At 49.3% G+C, this 19,463-nt stretch overlaps 1 protein-coding gene across 4 annotated transcripts in view; it reads right to left on the bottom strand.

Moving 5' to 3' along the window:
• Window positions 1-5,418: 5,418 nt before the first annotated feature.
• Window positions 5,419-19,463, bottom strand: part of NRF1 (nuclear respiratory factor 1) — an 81,743-nt gene continuing 67,698 nt past the window's right edge. For all 4 annotated transcript variants that reach the window (XM_081880005.1, XM_081880007.1, XM_081880009.1 and 1 more), the window contains one exon: window positions 5,419-7,605. In XM_081880005.1, the coding sequence (XP_081736131.1) occupies window positions 7,442-7,605 (164 nt within the window). In that variant the 3' untranslated portion in view covers window positions 5,419-7,441. The remainder of the gene's footprint in view (window positions 7,606-19,463) is intronic.

Raw genomic sequence — 19,463 nt, 5'->3', positions numbered from 1 at the left:
GGGCTGCTTTTAAATAATAATAATAATAATAATAATAATAATAATAATAATAATATTTTCTTATTTGTACCCTATTCATCTGGCTGGGTTTCCCTAGCCACTCTGGGCGGCTTCCAACAAAGACAAAAAATACACTAAGACGTCACACATTAAAAACTTGAACAGGGCTGCCTTCAGATGTCTTCTGAATGCCAGGTAGTTGTTTATCTCTTTGACATCTGGTGGGAGGGTGTTCCACAGAGCGTGTGCCGCCACCGAGAAGGCCCTGTGCCTGGTTCCCTGTAGCTTTGCTTCTCGCAGGGAGGGAACCGCCAGAAGGCCCTTGGAGCTGGACTTCAGTGTCCGGGCTGAACAATGGGGATGGAGACGCTCCTTCAGGTATACAGGCCCAAGGCCGTTTAGGGCTTTCAAGGTCAGCACCAACACTTTGAATTGTGCTCGGAAACGTACTGGGAGCCAATGCAGATCTCTCAGGACCGGTCTTATACAGTCTCAGCGGCTGCTCCCAGTCACCAGTCTAGCTGCCACATTCTGAATTAATTGCAGTTTCCGGGTCACCTTCAAAGGTAGCCCCACGTAGAGCGCATTGCAGTAGTCCAAGCGGGAGATAACCAGAGTATGCACCACTCTGGCGAGACAGTCTGCAGGCAGATAGGGTCTCATCTTGTGTACCAGGTGGAGCTGGTAGGCTGCATTTTAAATTGCATTTTAACCTATATTTTAAATTGCCCCATTAGGTTTTTACTGTAATTTTACTGGTGTTAGTCGTCCTGAGCCCAGCTTTGGCCGGGGGGGGGTATAAATAAATAAAATGTATTATTATTATTATTATTATTATTCCCTAGATGGCTTTAACGAGGTTGAGACAGATCCATGGAGGAGGAAAGGGCTATCGATGGCGATGGGTTTCAAACAGGGGGCATTTTAGCCACTGTGGGCCATTTGCATGCAAAGAATGAGCTCAGTCCCCAAGTTATAGCTCTGCCCCGACTTTTTGTTAGTCTTTATGGACCCAGGCAAACTCTTTATTATCCAGAGATGCCCTTGTGGGGGTCGAAGGCCGAGCTGTTGCTCTCAAAACAGGTAGCTGCCTCCTTCTGCGCACCCTGCCAGCCCTTTCCGCTTAGAGGAGCCCTCACAGTTTAATCTTCCCTAATCATTTGTTAATTAGGAGGTCACGGTCCTCCTGTTGGGAGTCCTGCTCACAGCTGCCACAGTCTATGTAATCCTCTCTAACCCCACTCCACTCCTGCCCTAACCTCCATCAGTATTTCAAATGCCGCAAGAAATAAGGGGAGGGAGGAGGGAGGGAGGGAGGGAGGGAAGGAAGGAAGGAAGGAGGGAGGGAAGGAGGGAGGGAGTCGGGAGCCAGAAAGAGACAAAGGTGCCCTACCTTTCCCGTCCTGACCTGGCCACAGTGATCCATGCGACGGTCACCTCCAGGCTCGATTATTGTAACTTGCTCTACGCGGGGCTGCCCTTGAAGCTGACCCAGAAACTCCAGCTCCTTACGGGGTCCTCGCCGCGGGATCACATTCATCCAGTGCTTTACCAACTGCACTGGCTCCCGGTGGAGTACAGGGTCAGGTTTAAGGTGCTGGTTTTGACCTTTAAAGCCCTAGGACCCACGTACCTACGGGAACGCCTCTCCTGGTATTCCCCGCGGAGGACCTTAAGGTCCACAAATGACAACATTTGGGAGGTCCCAAGTCACAAGGTGGTTAGATTGGTCTCAACTAGGGCCAGGGCCTTTTCAGTGCTGGCCCCGACTTGGTGGAAGCTCTGTCCTGAGAGACTAGGGCCCTGCGGGACTTGACATCTTTCCACAGGGCCTGCAAGATGGAGCTGTTCCGCCTGGCCTTTGGATCGGACTCAGTCTGACCCTTATGTTTCCCTCCCCTTATGGTTTTGATGAGGCTGCATTTTAAATGGCATTTTAACCTGTATTTTAAATTGGTCTCTCCCCCCCCCCATTATGTTTTTACTGTAATTTTACTGTTGTTAGCAGCCCTGAGCCTGGCTCTGGCTGGGGAGGGTGGGGTATAAATAAAAATTATTATTATTATTATTATTATTATTATTATTATTATTATTATTGAAGTTGCAGAGGGGAAGGAACGGCAGCGGAGTTTTTCTCCATCTCTCGAAGCCACCCAGCGAAGCTGAACGTTGCAAGGTTCAGGACAGATAAAGTCCTTCTTTGCGCAGTGTGCAGTTAACCAGTGGAACCCCCTCCCACTGGAGGCCACCAAGCTAAATGGGTTTTAAAGAGGATTGCACAGGAAATGACTGGCAGAATCCGAAACCAGGGAGAAGAGTTGGTGGAAGAAGACTGGAAGAAATTTAAAATTTACTTACAGAAACATTGTAAAATTTTTGAATGTTGATGACATTGAAATGAAATGAAGGGGTTCTAGTAAAAAGGTAAAATAAGAATATGCAAGAATGGATTGGTATTAGATGAAAATTGGAAACTATAATATGCGAGGAAAAATAATTAAGGATAAACAAATAAGATATGAATTTGCTGAACCAATTTCTAAATGGAATACAAAAAAGGGAGGTGTGAGGAAGTCAGGAAAATAAGTTAATGAATAGTGAGAAATTAAAAAGAGGGATTTTTATTTTTTACTTTTTCGTTTTCTTTATTTGTTAAATGTTTGTTTTTTTGTGTTTTTGTGTTTTTGTACTTTTCTTGTGTCTTAAAATCTATTGTCTTAAAATTTTCTTTTTGTTAAAAACTTAATAAAATATTATATAAAAAATAATAATAATAAAGAGGATTGCACAAATTCATGGAGGCCTGTCGGCGTCTATTATCCACAATGGCTCTGCTCTCCTCCCACAGCTGGAGGCAGCACTGCTTTTGACGACGGTTTGGCAACTTCAGCTGCTGCAGAATTTGGTGGTCAGGTTCTGGGTCCGATTCAAAGTGCTGGTTTTGAGCCATAAAGCCTTCAACGGCTCAGGGGGCACAATACCTCAAGGACCGCTTCTTGTAATTTGAATCGATCTGGACCCTGAGATAATCATATGAGGCCTTTCTTCACGTGCCTCCTCCGCCAGAGGTCCAGAGGGTGGCAACATGAGAACGGGGCCTTTTCTGCAGTGGCTCCCCGCTTACGGAATTCTCTCCCCAGGGAAGTTCGCCTGGTGCCTTCATTATACGCAAAAAAACATTCCTCTTCGACCAGGCCTTTGGCTGATTGGCATCCAATACCCTTTTAAATGTGTTGTGGGAGGAGGAATTACTGCTTTGTCGTTTTTATTTTTTACCCTGCATTTTGTGGTTTTTATACTGTGATTTTATGTTGTGGACCACCCCCGAGATCTTCAGATGAGGGGTGGTATAAAAATTTAACAAATAAGAATAGTAGTATACCTGAAGGAGCGTCTCCACACCCATCGTTCTGCCTGGACACTGAGGTCCAGCGCCGAGGGCCTTCTGGCGGTTCCCTCCCTGCGAGAAGCAAAGCTACAGGGAACCAGGCAGAGGGCCTTCTCGGTGGTGGCGCCCGCCCTGTGGAACGCCCTCCCACCAGATGTCAAAGAGATAAACAACTACCTGACATTTAGAAGACATCTGAAGGCAGCCCTGTTCAGGGAAGTTTTTAATGTGGGACATTTTAATGTATTTTTAATCTTTGCTTGAAGCCGCCCAGAGTGGCTGGGGAATCCCAGCCAGATGGGCGGGGTACAAATAATAAATTATTATTATTATATATTATAGTAGTAATTCTGATTGCTAATTTCTGGAAACCACAAGAGGGGAGAGGGGGCTCTTGCGGGTTTCTAACAGGCTCAAATCTCCCGTGAAAAGAGAAACAGACAGAAGGCGACATGGAACTTATTTCACTGCAGCCCAGGAATTCTGTTGCCAGGCAAGAGCAAGGCGGCTCAACGGTTTGACTGGCGAAGGCGGCTTCCTTATGGTCAATTCCGTTCCAGTCCTGCCTGTTTCATATGTTTCACCCAGCTGCCTAGTGGGCAGAGATGGGGAGCCTCCAGCCCCCACCATCGGGTCCAGCCAGCCTGGCCCAAATTGCCTGGGAAGATGGGAGATGGAGTCTGAAAAACCCTGCAGTCGCCCCATCCCTGGTTTAAAACCAGAAACTTTGTGCATGGCTAGGATGTGCCCCACTACAGAGCTATGCCCTTTATATTTCTCACCTAAGGCCGACCACCGCCCTGTTTCTTAAAGATGCGCCATGCAAGAGAGGGAAGATCGGCAAAGGACGGCAGGTTTGTGCGTACGGTGGCAGCAAAAGCGGAGGCCACGAGTGAAGACATTTGTAAGAAATCCACCTTTTAAGTGCAGAATTTACACTGCGGAACTACCTGCCTATTGACGTCTGGCAGACGCCATTGCCTTACTTTTGGGTGCCTGCAAAAAACGTTTTTGTTTAGACGACCCTCCCCAGACATGTAGACTGCTGCTTTTTGTTTTGACCTGTTCGTTGCTGATTTTGTACTTTGATAAAATATAGTAGTAATTCTTACTGAAAGTTCATCACTTTATTCTGCTTGCAAACCGCTTTGAGTTGCTCAGCAACTTAAAAAAGGTAAAGGGACCCCTGACCATTAGGTCCAGTCGTGACCGACTCTGGGGTTGCGGCGCTCATCTCGCTTTATTGGCCGAGGGAGCCGGCGTACAGCTTCCGGGTCATGTGACCAGCATGACTAAGCCACTTCTGGCGAACCAGAGCAGCGCACGGAAACACCGTTTCCCTTCCCGCCGGAGTGGTACCTATTTATCTACTTGCACTTTGACGTGCTTTCGAACTGCTAGGTTGGCAGGAGCAGGGACTGAGCAACGGGAGCTCACCCCGTCGCGGGGATTCGAACTGCCAACCTTCTGATCGGCAAGCCCTAAGCTCTGCCTCCCGTGTCCCTTTCAGCAACTTTGGCTCTCCACAAAAAGCTCAATAACTCTGATGAAGCTTTGCCCCCAAAAAGCTGAACAACTCTGGTCAATCCAATGCCAGTTTTTTTAATGGTGGTTGTAGAATGCAGTCTCTTGGAAGTTGGACAGCCCTGTTTTATACAATCAATGAGGGATGACTCAATTGGTAGAGCACGGGATTCTTAATATAAATTTTATGAAATAAACAAATGGTAAGAGAGAAACAGCAGGATTCTGGCATCATTCGCCCCCATCGTGTGAGTTTCCGTAGTCCTAGGTGTCGTTTGCTCTGGAGTGAGCGGGAAGCCGTTGTTCGTGCAGGAGCGCTTCACGCACCTCCCATGTTTCAACCTGCCTCTCTAGTCCTCCATGAGGACTATAGGCTTGCTTTAAAAATCATGCACACACAAATCCAAGGCTTTTAAAGGAACTGGGTTCTACACGAGACGCAAACCCGATTATTAAGTTCTGCCCTTTTGCCACCGAGTGGAGAGAGAAGACGCGACAAGGGGAAGTTATAGACACTTCTGTAACAATTTATTGAATGAGGCAATAGACAGAATTTGGGGGAACAACAGGTACTTCCATGCTCTGCTACAGGATTGCGGGTGGCTGGGAACAAGGATGGTTTATCTTTGGGTCTTGGGGAATATGTCTCAGTCTATCAGAACGTTATTCCATTGCCAAAAAAAGAGAGGAAACACGGACTGTAAAGTCACACCTGACATCTTCACGACGACGATAAAAAATAATAATATTTTAAAAAAAATTTAAAAAATTAAGTCAGAGACCTGGGCTTTTGTTTCTACAGGAAGGATTCCCTCCCCTCGATTTAAGTCCGGGGTGTTGGTGGTGGGGGGATGGTATTATACATTTGAGATTTTCTGTTTTTTTTTTTTAAAAAAGCCAAGTAAACACAAGAATCTGGAAAAAGCAAAACCCTGCCCTGAAAGGTTGGGACAGACAAGGAGAGGTGTGGTGAATGGGCCGTGTAAAAGAACGCAAAGAACGAAACTAATTGCTGCGTAGTATTCCCAGCCGGAAAGGGTGCTTGAAATAGGAAAGTAAGAGAGTGATTCTATCTGTGAGGCAACAGCAGCCGTTTGCTTAGCTGGGGCCTGTGAAAGCCTTGGCCCTGTCTAAGACAGCTATCAAAAAATGCCTGGGGGAGACGTGAGGGGGGGCAGCCCTCCCTGAGCCCCCATTCTGGGGCGGGGGGCTATCACCTTTCCCTTTGCCAACTCGGCACAGGGACTGCGGGTGCCCAGCCTCGCTGGCCACATGTCTTTCGTAGACGTGCAGACCCTGGGCCCCTGCACGGCGCAGCTTGGCAGCCGATGTCGAGTTTGCAGCCCTGGGGGCACGGAGGGAGGCCCCGGCCGCCACAAAGGGGATGTGCGCAGCTGGGGTCGTGGGGCGGGGCTCCAAGGGCTCCGAACAGCCGCCACGAGAAAGGGGTCTTTGGATGGGCCATCGCCCCAGGGTGCCAGGTGCAATTTGGAGGAGAAGGGGTCGGGGGAAGGAAATCGAAGCGAGAATTGTGGGTGGGATCTAGTGTGCAATCTGAAGCCCTTCGCCACCTGGTAGCTGAAGGCCGGGATCTCAGCCACGTGGCCAATGAGAGCGTGCTTAAATGCCACCCGTGTCCCTTCGCAACACCCAACAGGGCCTTTCTACTGGTGGCTCCCTCGTGCCTTTCCGAACTTGTCATTCCAAGGGAGGGGAGTCTTTTAAAATGCAGAAATGCAGAAATTCAGAAATGCAGAAATTCACCAGTGGGGAAAGGAGGCTTTGGAGGGAAGGGAAGGCTTTGAGCATGGACTTAGAAAGGGAGGACAGAATCTCCTTTAACAGGTCACCAAATAACTTTGGAAGGAAGGAATGGAGGAAGAACGGTCCCTCCATCCCGAGTCAACAGACTGCAGCCCTCGCTGTCTCCCGCAGGACTTTTCTTACCCTTTCAACGCCTTTGCGAGAAAAAAAGAGGAAGCCTCTTTCCCCAATTTGTCTTCTCAAGCCTTGCTTTCTCTATCTCTCTCTTTTAAAATATATGTCCATGTTAAAATGATACCTAATTCTCGACGCGAGGAAGGCGGAGGAGCCTGGCTTTGTGGGGATCTGCCGGGCCAGGAAAGCCTGCCGGGAGCCCCACCGCAGACCCCGCCTCCCCCCCCCCAACAAGCCCTGAGAAGAGAGGGCTATAAACCTTTTCCGCCACATCTCACCCCGGCTTTGAGAAAGGAAGGTCCATGCAGTGGGAGACGAAGGCTTGGCCCAGCCTGCCCCAAACAGGCCTCCTTGCTTTCACGAGGCCAGAGAGAAGCTGTCAAAGTCACGGCTCCGAAATACACCCTGTGTGTTTGTGTGTTGTTGTTGTTTTTTCCTTTTTGTTAAACGAAACCTTTTTTTTTTTGCTTCCAAAGCTGCGAGACTCACGAATGCCACCTGATTGCACCTCTGCAGAGGCGTAGAAAAAAAACTATTCGCACAAAGGAGGAGAAAGCTGCTGCAGCGCCATGATCCTGCCGCTCTCGCCCGTCACTGCTCCAGAGTCACCACCTCCACGGCCTGGCCGTCCATGGTGACGGTGCTGTCTGTTATCCTCGCGGCCACGGGAGCCATGGCGACCTGGACCGGGCCGTTGCCCTGAGCAAGGCTGGTGACCACCGTCTGGTACATGCTGACGGGGATCTGGACGAGCCCTGCGGAGAAAGAGAGAGGGGAGAGGGTCAGGCGAGGCTGGGCAAGGCGCTGAGTCAGTTCCCGCGATCATGGAATCACGAGAGTTGGACGGGACACCGGGGGGTCATCTAGTCCAACCCCGCTGGCAAGGCAGGAATCCCAACCAAAGTGTCCCTCTGGCAGGCAGACGCCCAACCTCTGCTTAAAAACCTCCAAGGAAGGAGACTCCATTCTTCCTGAGGTTAAGTGGGAATCTAATTCCCTGTTCTGATGAAGAGAGCAGAGCAGAGGTTATATTTTTTGAGAATCCTCCGGGAAAACAATGTTGATGACATTTTACCATTGTACTGTGGAGAGTGTATTAACTTATGGTCTGTGTGTGTGGTTTGGGAGCTGCACGGTCAGGGGAAAAACAATGCTGTCCAGGGTTGCAAAGACTGCGGAGAGAATAATTGGGTGCACTCTTCCCACCTTGGATCAAATCTACGCTTCCAGGTGCCAAAAGAAAGCTGCAGAGATAGCGCAGGATAGTGCGCACCCCGGAAATGATCTCTTTCAGCTTCTGCCTTCTGGAAGAAGGTACAGGGTTATAAAGACTATAAAGCCGTTTCTATCCAAATGCGATTTTGGTTTTAAACGCAGTGTAAGGAGTCTCTATGGGAGTATATTGTATTTAAAAATGGGGTGTCAGAGATTTTAGGGGGCTAACCAGGTTGGGATAGCAGGCTTGTTGGTTTTTGAATGTCTGATGTAGATTTTTCAATTTTGTTGTTCTGTATGGGAAAATGACAATAAAGATTATCGTATCGTATTTTGAACCCACTGGTTCGGGTCCTGCCCTCCAGAGCAGGAGAAAACAGGCTTGCTCCAAATTCCATGGGGCAGCCCTTGAGATATTTGAAGATGGTTAGCATATCTCCTCTCAGTCTCCTCTTTCCCAGACTAAAACATCCCCAACTCCCTCAACTGTTCCTCATTAGGCTTAGTTTCCAGACCCTTGATCATCTTGGTCGCCTTTCTCTGCACACCTTCCAGCTTGTCAACATCCTCCTTAAATTGTGGTCTCCAGAACTGGACACCATATTCCAGGTGTTGTCTGACCAAGGCAGAATAGAGTGGCACTGTTACATCCTTTCATCTGGGCACTAGACTTCTGTCGATGTAGCCGAGAATAGCATTCGCTTACAGTGGTGCCTCGCAAGACGAACGCCTCACAAAACGAAAAACTCGCAAGACGAAAGAGTTTTCCGTTTTTGAGTCGTTCTGCAAGACGAATTTCCCTATGGGCTTGCTTTGCAAGAAGAAAGCCCATAGGGAAATCTCCAGGGACCTCTTTTAAATGCTGGCGGTGGGGAGCAAAGCCTTTCGCCCCCCTCCGGCCTTCAGAAGAGGTCCAGGAAGGCCGGTGGGGGCCGAAAGGCTTTGCTCCCCACCGCCAGCATTTTAAAAGCGGTCCGGGATAGCAGGGAAGCGTGCTGTGCTTTCCCGCTATCCCGGACCGCTTTTAAAATGCTGGCTGTCGGGAGCAAAGACTTTCGCCCACCGCCGGCCTTCAGAAGAGGTCCTGGACCTCTTCTGAAGGCCGGCGGGGGGCAAAAGTCTTTGCTCCCCCCCGCCTGCCTTCCCGGACAGCTTTTGAAGGCAGGCGGGGGGGGGGGAGCAAAGACTTTCGCCCACCGCCTGCCTTCAGAAGACCTCCGCTGTCCCGGGGGCTTTTAAAATGCTGGCGGTCAGCAGCAAAGCCTTCCTGTCCCCGGAGCTTGCGGGGCGGGAGGTGGGGAGAAGGGCTTTTCTTCCCACCGCCAGCATTCAGAACAGCCTTCTGAAGGCTGGCGGTGGGAAGAAAAGCCCTTGCCCCGCCCCCCAGCCTTCAGAAGAGGTCGGGGGACAGACTGTCCCCGGACCTGGTCTGAAGGCGGTTTCCATAGGAACGCATTGATTGATTTTCAATGCATTCCTATGGGAAACCGTGCTTCGCAAGACGAAAAACTCGCAAGAAGAAAAAACTTGCGGAACGAATTAATTTCGTCTTGCGAGGCACCACTGTATTTTGCTGCTGATTTTTGAAAGCACCTGAAAGCAAAAAGGGACCCATCTTCTGCCTATAAAAGAGAGCTGTTGAGCCCCTTTGCCCAAAGACTAGCCCAGGGGGATGTTTTTAAGCCCAGTGGCCGCCTTCTGGGTGACCTTCTAAGGACCACATGCAACAATTGTGCAACAGGTTAGAGACGACACACCCACACACCCCTCTCTATCCTCAACAGACAAGCAAGAGGATCTAGCACCAGATTATGGTTGCCATTGTTTCGTATTATTACTATTATTTCATTATTGTGTTTATATCCCACCTAGAGGAGCTTGAGGTGGTCTACATGGTTCTTCCCTTCTCTTTGCTCATTCAGTCCCCACAACAACCACATGAGGTAAGGCTAGGGCAAGAAACAGTGACCAAAACAACCCAAGCCAGCTTTGTGGCTGAGTAGGGAATTAGAACCCTGGTCCTAGCCTGACACTCTTGAGCGATGCGCAGAAAAGGCTCTCATTATAAGCATGTAACTCGCTCTACGTGGGGCTGCCCTTGAGACTGACCCAGAAACTCCAGCGGGTGCAGAATGCTGCGGCGAGACTCCTTACGGGGTCCTCGCTGCGGGATCACATTCACCCGGTGGTATACAAGCTGCAACTGGCTCCTGGTGGAGTACAGGATCAGGTTCAAGGTGCTGGTTTTGACCTTTAAAGCCCTATACGACCTGGGACCCTCGTACCTACAGGACTGCCTCTGCTGGTATGTCCCACGGAGGACCTTACGGTCTTCAAATGAAAACATCTTGGAGGTCCAGGGCCACAGGGAGGTTAGGCTGGCCTCAACCAGAGCCAGGGCCTTTTCAGTACTGGCCCCAATCTGGTGGAACGCTCTGTCACAAGAGACTAGGGCCCTGCGGGACTTGACATCTTTCCGCAGGGCCTGCAAGACGGAGCTGTTCCACCAGGCCTTTGGCCAAGGCGCAGTCTGACCCCCTCCTTCTGTAATCCTCATAGAACTCTAGCCCAATGGTTGCCATTAATTTGATTCTGAATTGATTTTAGAATGAATTGTAGAATGCAGTTAAATTAATTGCTTGCGATTTTATGTAAATGGTGTTACTTTTATTGTTGTTAGCCGCTCTGAGCCCGGCTTCGGCTGGGGAGGGCGGGATATAAATATTATTATTATTATTATTATTATTATTATTATTATTATTATTATTATTAGAACCTCTTTAGCAAAAATTCTTGGGTTTAGGAAGTGGAATCCCTGAGCCCCAAGCTCTGAAGGAGGGGCAAAGCGAGTCTGCCGCAGACCTCGGATTTCATTCCTGAAGGTCAACGTTTAACAGCAGCAGGAGGAGGAGGAGGCAGAATGTGATTTGAGTGTCCTCATATCACTTTGCTGTGCAGACAGGGAAGCTTAAGCCTTAAGCGCTCTGACCCGATATCCGAGGCAACTCCAAACTGGCCAGGCCTGAGCCCTGCCTGGTTGCTCTTTCTTGGATGATCGTGGCATCCTTGGGCACCGCCAGGTAACACCACCTTCTCCCCAGAAAATCAGGTAAAAGAAGTAGCCTGTCCGAGACAGACTCACGGAGTGGGGGCGCTGCTCTTTCAAGCCCCGCACCACAATAAATCAGTAGCAGAACTAGAAAAAACATGCTAGGGAACTTTAGGCCAGGGGTCAGCAAACTTTTTCAGCAGGGGGCCAAGTCCACTGTCCCTCAGACCTTGTGGGGGGCTGGACTATATTTTGGAAAAATAATAATGAATGAATTCCTATGCCCCACAAATAACCCAGAGATGCATTTTAAATAAAAGCACACATTCTACTCATGTAAAAACACACTGATTCCCAGACCACAAGCTGGATTTAGAAGGTGATTGGGCCGGATCCGGCCCCCGGGCCTTAGTTTGCCTACCCGTGCTTTAAGCCAAAACATTTTCAGAAATGAGCGCCAGGCGAAATTTGCACGCGGGTTCCTATTTTCCCCAGGGTCAAGCTATGCAACATATCCAAGATCTCTACAGTTCGTCAAGCAGCAGCAATGGGAATCGGGTGGTTCGGTTGGGAGACTTCTGAAACTTTTTAGTTCAGAGAAATCGCGAGGAAGAGGTGACGTAATAGAAGTTTGTAGAGTTAAAAGTCTGGCTTGGAAGAAGTGGATGGATAAAAGTTTTTCTCCCTCTCTCATGATGCTAGAATTCATGGACACCCAATGGAGCCGAATGTGGGAAGATTCAGGAAAGAAAAATATTATTTACACGGCGCATAGTTAACCTATAGAACTCACTGCCACAGGAGGCAGGGAAAGCTGCCAACTTGGATGGTTTAAAAAGATTTGTCTAATTTGTGGAGAGGGCTGTCAAATGGCTTCTAGCCACGAAGACCCTTCTCTGCCTCTGCAGTCGGGCGCAGACGTGCTTTTGAGTCCCAGCTGCAGGAAACTGCTAGAGAGAAGAGTTGGTCTTGTGTTCAAATCCTGCTTGCGGGCATCTGAGAGCAGGACGCTGGACTAAATGGGCCATGATCTAGCAGCAACACCTTATGTTATCATGAGATAGTTAATTTTTTCTCTCCCAGTGTTAGATTCCCAGGGAAAATCACCCCCCCCCCCCATTCTGAAGCTGCCTTTTCCCCTAAAAGGAAAAGAAAAACTTACTTGTACAGGGAACTTAGGAGAAACTTTTCTCCATGGGCCATGTGTTCATCCCCTTCCCTCCTCCCCTTGCATTGATCCAGTTCAGGCATAGGCAAACTCCGGCCCTCCAGATGTTTGGGACTACAATTCCCATCGTCCCTGACCACTGGTCCTGTTAGCTAAGGGTGATGGGAATTGTAGTCCCAAACATCTGGAGGACCAGAATTTGCCTATGCCTGATCCAGTTGGTTACTTCCTAGTTTGATCAAACCATAGTTTACTGTTACATCTCAGCCTTCCAAACTGTCTCAACTGAGCCAGTGAGTGACTTTTGTTAGAAACGGGCCTCTGTACCAGCTATACATGCCAGGAAGCAAAGGATGGACCTGTTGTTTTGTGCAGGAAACCCTGGTTTAGACACGATCTATAGCAAGCCGTCTTAAAAACCAAACTACCTTTTTTGCAATTGAAAAATCCTGACTACACTCCAGAGCTGGCTGTTAAAACTTGCCAATGCTCTAAACTCCTATCTGCTAAACAATTCAGATCACAGATTCATTCATTCATTCAATCAATCAATCAATCAATCAATCAATCAATCAATCAATCAATCACCCATCTTCTTCTCCCAGGAGCTCAAGCTGGTATAAATGGCTCCTCCGCTCCTCATTTAACCCCCACGACAACCCTGTGAGGTTGGTTAGGCTAAGAGGCAGTGACTAGCCCCCAAGGTCACCCAGTGAGCTTCACAGCCAAGTGAGAATTCGAACCCTGGTCTCTCCCGGGTCCACGCTGGCAAGCCGAGATCAAGCACGTTGCAGAAAGACGTGAGGAGGGGGACAACTCTGGAGGAAACGAAGCCGAACAGCCAAGCCAGAATGCAATGGTCAACTTCTACAGGCTAATTCAGTTAAAAACAGCAGAAAACTTAATTTGGGGTTTGCTACAAACATCAACAACCTCATAATGTTTTGGACTACAACTAGGGCTGCCGGTAGTAATCTCAAACCATTTGGGAGGAGGGTACCAGGTTGGCAGGGACGTGGGTGGCGCTGTGGGTTAAACCACTGAGCCTAGGACTTGCCGATCAGAAGGTCGGCGGTTCAAATCCCCGTGATGGGGTGAGTTCCCGTTGCCCGGTCCCTGCTCCTGCCAACCTAGCAATTCGAAAGCACGTCAAAGTGCAAGTAGATCAATAGGTACCGCTCTGGCGGGAAGGTAAACGACATTTCCGTGCGCTGCTCTGGTTTGTCAGAAGCGGCTTAGTTATGCTGGCCACATGACCCGGAAGCTGTACGCCGGCTCCCTCGGCCATTAAAGCGAGATGAGTGCCGCAACCCCAGAGTTGGTCACGACTGGACCTAATGGTCAGGGGTCCCTTTACCTTTACCAAGTTGGCAAAGGCTGATTTCACTCATGTGGCCCATCCTGGAATCACGTGAGCACAAGGACCATGCCCCATGCAGCCTACAATCTGAATCCCAAAAGTGGGGAGAAAAGTGAAGGGCAGGGTTTGCGATTGTAGGAACAGCTTCTCGCCAGCGATCTTAATCTTACTTTTATGGTTGTACGCAGTGCTTCCCCCCCCTTAAAAAAATGTTTAGGGGTACTCTCATTTTCCTACTCATATTGAAATACTGCCCCTCAATGAGGCCAAACTTAGATTCACGAAATGTTTAGGGGTATGCGTCCCCCCGCAAAAACAAAACAAAACGCTGTGTCGTTTTAAACTATTTTTAATGTTGTAACCTACCTCGGGAGGAGGGACGCAGGTGGCGCTGTGGGTTAAACCACAGAGCCTAGAACTTGCTGATCAGAAGGTCGGCTGTTTGAATCCCCGAGACGGGGTGAGCTCCTGTTGCTCGGTCCCTGCTCCTGCCAACCTAACAGTTCAAAAGCACGTCAAAGTGCAAACCTATAAATACCCCAAAGCCAGAGTTCTGTTGCTCCATTTATAAAAAGAAAGAAATGAAATACAGTGGTACCTTGGGTTACATACACTTCAGGTTACAGACGATTCAGGTTACAGACTCCGCTAACCCAGAAATAGTACCTCGGATTAAGAACTTTGCTTCAGGATGAGAACAGAAATCGGGCTCCGGCGGCGCGGCAGCAGCAGGAGGCCCCATTAGCTAAAGTGGTGCTTTAGGTTAAGAACAGTTTCAGGTTAAGAACGGACCTCTGGAACGAATTAAGTACTTAACCCGAGGTACCACTGTACAGTGGTACCTCAGGATGCGAACGGGATCCGTTCCGGAGGCTCGTTCGCAACCTGAACAGAACGCAACCCGCTTCTGCGCATGACGTCATTCTGCATGTCTGCGCGTGCGCGAGAGGCGAAACCCGGAAGTAACCCGTTTCGTTACATCTGGGTCGCCACGGGATGCAACCTGAAAACGTTCAACTTGAAGCAAACGTAACATGAGGGATGACTGTATGGCCAAACTTGCCCCTTGTCACTAAGGCAGACAGAGCATGTTGGGTTGCAAGCCTGGAGCTCTCATCTGGGATAAAAGGAAAAGAGAGAGGTGGAAGAAGAAAAAGGAGGACAGGCGAGCAAAAAGCAGAAAAACAAAGTACAGTGGTACCTCGGGTTAAGTACTTAATTCGTTCCGGAGGTCCGTTCTTAACCTGAAACTGTTCTTAACCTGAAGCACCGCTTTAGCTAATGGGGCCTCCCGCTGCCATGCGATTACAGTTCTCATCCTGAAGCAAAGTTCTTAACCCGAGGTACTACTTCCGGGTTAGCGGAGTCTGTAACCTGAAGCGTATGTAACCCGAGGTACCACTGTAAAAGGAAAAACCAAGAATGGTCAATGTGCAATGAAACCATTGCTAAATATGTCATTCAGCCTGGCTTCGCCTCATGCACAGAACGGGAGCTTAAAAACCGGGAACTGTCTGTGTATGCACACAAAAACACACACAAAAGTCCTTTGCTCCAAGGGGATTAAGCTGAATCGCTCCCCAGGCTTGGATGCAACGGCCTTCAGCGCCGAGAAAGCGAGCAAAGGGAGAGACGGGCAAGTTCCCTGCAGGACCCCAGAGAGCAGCCGCCTGCCCTTGGGAGAGCAGCCGGGGTTAAAGCCCCAGAGATATGGTAATCAGGCCTGGGACTGTCACCCCACGCATCTGCCCCTCTGATTAGCCTTAATCTAGTTGGCACATGTTAATCTAAAGCTTGGGATTTCGGACCCTTTCAATGGTATTAAAGAGAAAATCCCTTTGCTCACAACTTGGGCAAGGGTGGGGTGTGTGAAGAGCACGTCTGTAGGGCTGTCGGCTCTGCTCCCTGGTGTGGCACCCTGCCCCAAATGAAGGCGCACGAATTCCGGGTGCAATCCATGGGCGGATTGGGGTGGGGAATGTACCAGGGTGGGCCTTGGGGAAACTTTCCAAAAACTTCAGTCTGTTCAGAACATGGGTAGGCAAACAAAGGCCCGGGGGCCGGATCCCGCCCAATCGCCTACTAAATCCGGCCGATGGTCCGGGAATCAGCGTGTTTTTACATGAATAGAATGTGTCCTTTTATTTAAAAAGCACCTCTGGGTTATTTGTGGGGCCTGCCTGGTGTTTTTACATGAGCAGAATGTGTGTGTGTGCTTTTATTTAAAAAGCACCTCTGGGTTATTTGTGAGGCACAGGAATCCGTTCTTTTTTTCAAAATATAGTCCAGCCCCCCACAAGGTCTGAGGGACAGTGGACGGGCCCCCTGCTGAAAAAGTTTGCTGACCCCTGGTTCAGAACATGCTCCTGCTGGTGGCGACTAACCGGGGTGACTAACTGTTGCCTGATTTTTTAAAAAACAACAGCACAATTCTTATTGATTTATTATTAACACATAACCAACAGTGGCAGAGCCATGCATGGAGCATAGTCGGTGCAAAAGATGAAATTGACAGAAGCACAGTTACAGGTAGCCAAGATTTTAAGTAAGTCTATATAATAGCCCTAGGGACGCGGATGGCGCTGTGGGTTAAACCACAGAGCCTAGGGCTTGCCGACCAGAAGGTCAGTGGTTCGAATCCCTGTGATGGGGTGAGCTCCCGTTGCTCGGTCCCTGCTCCTGCCAACCTAGCAGCTCAAAAGCACGTCAAAGTGCAAGTAGATAAATAGGTACCACTCCAGCGGGAAGGTAAACAGCGTTTCCGTGCGCTGCTCTGGTTCGCCAGAAGCGGCTTAGTCATGCTGGCCACATGACCCGGAAGCTGTACGCCGGCTCCCTCGACCAGTAAAGTGAGATGAGCGCCGCAACCCCAGAGTTGTCTGTGACTGGACCTAATAGTCAGGGGTCCCTTTACTTTTACCTTTATATAATAGACCAACCACAACAAGGAATTGCGGGAGGGGCTGCTCATAGATGACTCCCCTATTAGTGCGGTCAAAGAACAGAGACAAGCACATGTCAAAACTGTCCGATTGGGCTTTGTCGCAGGCAACATGTCTAGCCCTGACCAGGCACTCAGATAAAGATTTTATGGTACTAGGCAAAGGCCATGACGAAACCATACAAACACCCATACAGTGGTGCCTTGGTTCTCAAACTTAATCCGTTCCGGGAGTCAGTTCCAAAACCAAAGCATTCCAAAACCAAGGCGCGCTTCCCCATAGAAAGCAATGCAAAACAGATTAATCCGTTCCAGACTTTTAAAAATAACCCCTGAAACAGCAATTTAGCATGGATTTTACTATCTAATGAGACCATTGATCCATAAAATGAAAGCGATGTACTGCAGTCACACAATCCATCCTTCCATCCATCCATCCACCCATCAGGAGTGTTTTGTTTAAGGTTTGGAAACAGATGGCAGCCATGACTTCTTCAGCACAGAATCCTCGGTGCACCACCTGAAAGGGACGTATAGTGGTACCTCTGGTTGCGAACGGGATCCGTTCTGGAGGCCCGTTCGCAACATGAAAAGAACGCAACCCGCAGCGACACGTCTGCGCACGTGCGGGTTGCGATTTGCCGTTTCTGCACATGAAGTCATTTTGTGTGCATGCGCAAGTGGCGAAACCCAGAAGTAACCCTTTCCGGTACTTCCGGGTCACCGCGGGACATAACCTGACAGAACGTAACATGAAGCGGACGTATGATGATGATGATAATAATAATAATAATAATATAGTGGTGCCTTCTGAAGACTGGCAGTGGGAAGAAAAGCCCTTCTCCCGCCGCCAGCCTTCAGAACAGTTCCTGCAGGGCTGCCTAGGCTGCGAATAGCAGCCTGCTGCCCGGTGCGAGGGACGCTCTGAAGCAGAGCGCCCCTCGCGCGGGGCAGACACCTGCAGCTTGGGGAGCCCTGCAGGACTTCCCCGCAGGGCTCTCCAAGCTGCGGATAGCAGCCTGCTGCCCTGCACGAGGGGCGCTCTTAAGCAGAGCGCCCCTCGCGCGGGGCAGACATTCACAGCTTGGGGAGCCCTGCCGGGAACTCTTCTGAAGGCTGGAGGCGGGAGAAGGGCTTTTCTTCCCACCGCCAGCCTTCAGAACAGCCTTCTGAATGTTGGCGGTGGGGAGGAAAGCCCTCCTCCCGCCGCAAGCCTTCAGGACAGGTCCGGGAACAGAGGGGAAGGCACGCAGCTTCTCCTCTGTTCCCGGGGCTTGCGGTGGGAGGAGGGTTCCCCGCTGTCCCGGAGATTTCCCTATGGGCTTTCCTCTTGCGAAGCAAGCCCATAGGGAAATTCGTCTTGCGAAACCGCTAAAAAATCGGAAAACCCTTTCGTCTTGCGGGTTTTTCGTTTAGCGAGGCATTCGTCTTGCGGGGCACCACTGTAATAATAATAATAATAATAATAATAATAATAATTTATTATGTATACCCCACCCATCTGGCTGAGTTTCCCCAGGCACTCTGGGCGGCTTCCAACAAAGTATTAAAATACAGTAGTCTGTTAAATATTAAAAGCTTCCCTAAAGAGGGCTGCCTTCAGATGCCTTCTAAAAGTCTGGTAGTTGTTTTTCTCTTTGACATCTGGTGGGAGGGCGTTCCACAGGGCAGGTGCCACTACCAAGAAGGCCCTCTGCCTTGTTCCCTGTAACTTCACTTTTCACAATGAGGGAACCGCCAGAAGGCCCTCGGAGCTGGACCGCAGTGTCCGGCCAGAACGATGGGGGTGGAGACGCTCCTTGAGGTATACTGGACCGAGGCTGTAACATGAGGTATGACTGTATTATCCAACCATCTCCATCTTGGAACCGAGCCTACTTGCAGCTTGTAGCTGCAGCATCCAGTGTAATTTTGCACTTCTTACATTTTCCCTCATCGCCCTCCCTCCTACCCTTCCCCTGCTTTGAGTCACTGACATTGTGCCCGATATAGAGTTCTGGAGAACCTGAAAGCTTGCCAAACTCGCGTGTCATTTTGCCTGGTCCCAGTACTTGTCCAAGTGTGGATCTGGAATAACTTTTGAAGAGGACCTGAATCAAAATCTCTCTGAAAGTCCAAGAATAAAATATCTACCAGATCAGCCCTAGCCACCTGCTTGTTCACACTCTGCAAATTCAAAGTATTGGTGCTGACCTTTAAATCCCTAAACAGCCTCAGTCCAGTATACCTGAAGGAGCGTCTCCACCCCCATCGTTCAGCCCGGACACTGAGGTCCAGCGCCGAGGCCCTTCTGGCAGTTCCCTTACTGCGAGAAGCCAAGTTACAGGGAACCAGGCAGAGGGCCTTCTCGGTAGTGGCACCCACCCTGTGGAACACCCTCCCACCAGATGTCAAAGAGAAGAACTACCACCAGACTTTTAGAAGACATCTGAAGGCAGCCCTCTTTAGGGAAGCTTTTAATGTTTGATGCATTACTGTATTTTAATATTTTGTTGAAAGCCACCTAGAGTGGGCGGGGTATAAATAATAATGATGATTATCATCGTCATCATCTAAAATGTTGGCAGGGTTTCTTTTTGCAGAAGCCGTGCTGATCCTTCTGCCTCAAGACTTATCCTTCTGTGGGTTTTAACGATTCTTTCTACCAACTGAACCTGGGTCAGACGTTATTTCGACAGGTCTATGATTTCCTGTTTCCTCTTTAGGTGCCTTTCAAGCAACCAATGTTACAATGGCTGTCTCCTAATCCTCTGCTAAGGAGTTTGATTTAAATTGCAATCAACATTTGTTTTGTTGTTGTTAAAAGCAATTTCTCACAAGTTCCTTAGAGGACTCCGGGTGAATGCCGATGGCTTGTTAAATCTGTCCGTCAGCTCTAAC

This window comes from Podarcis erhardii (genome assembly GCF_964252035.2).
Source record: "Podarcis erhardii genome assembly, chromosome: 10".
NCBI classification, from domain to species: Eukaryota; Metazoa; Chordata; class Lepidosauria; order Squamata; family Lacertidae; genus Podarcis; species Podarcis erhardii.
The sequence above is the reverse complement of the archived record's forward strand: the minus strand, read 5'-3'. Positions and strand labels throughout refer to the sequence as shown.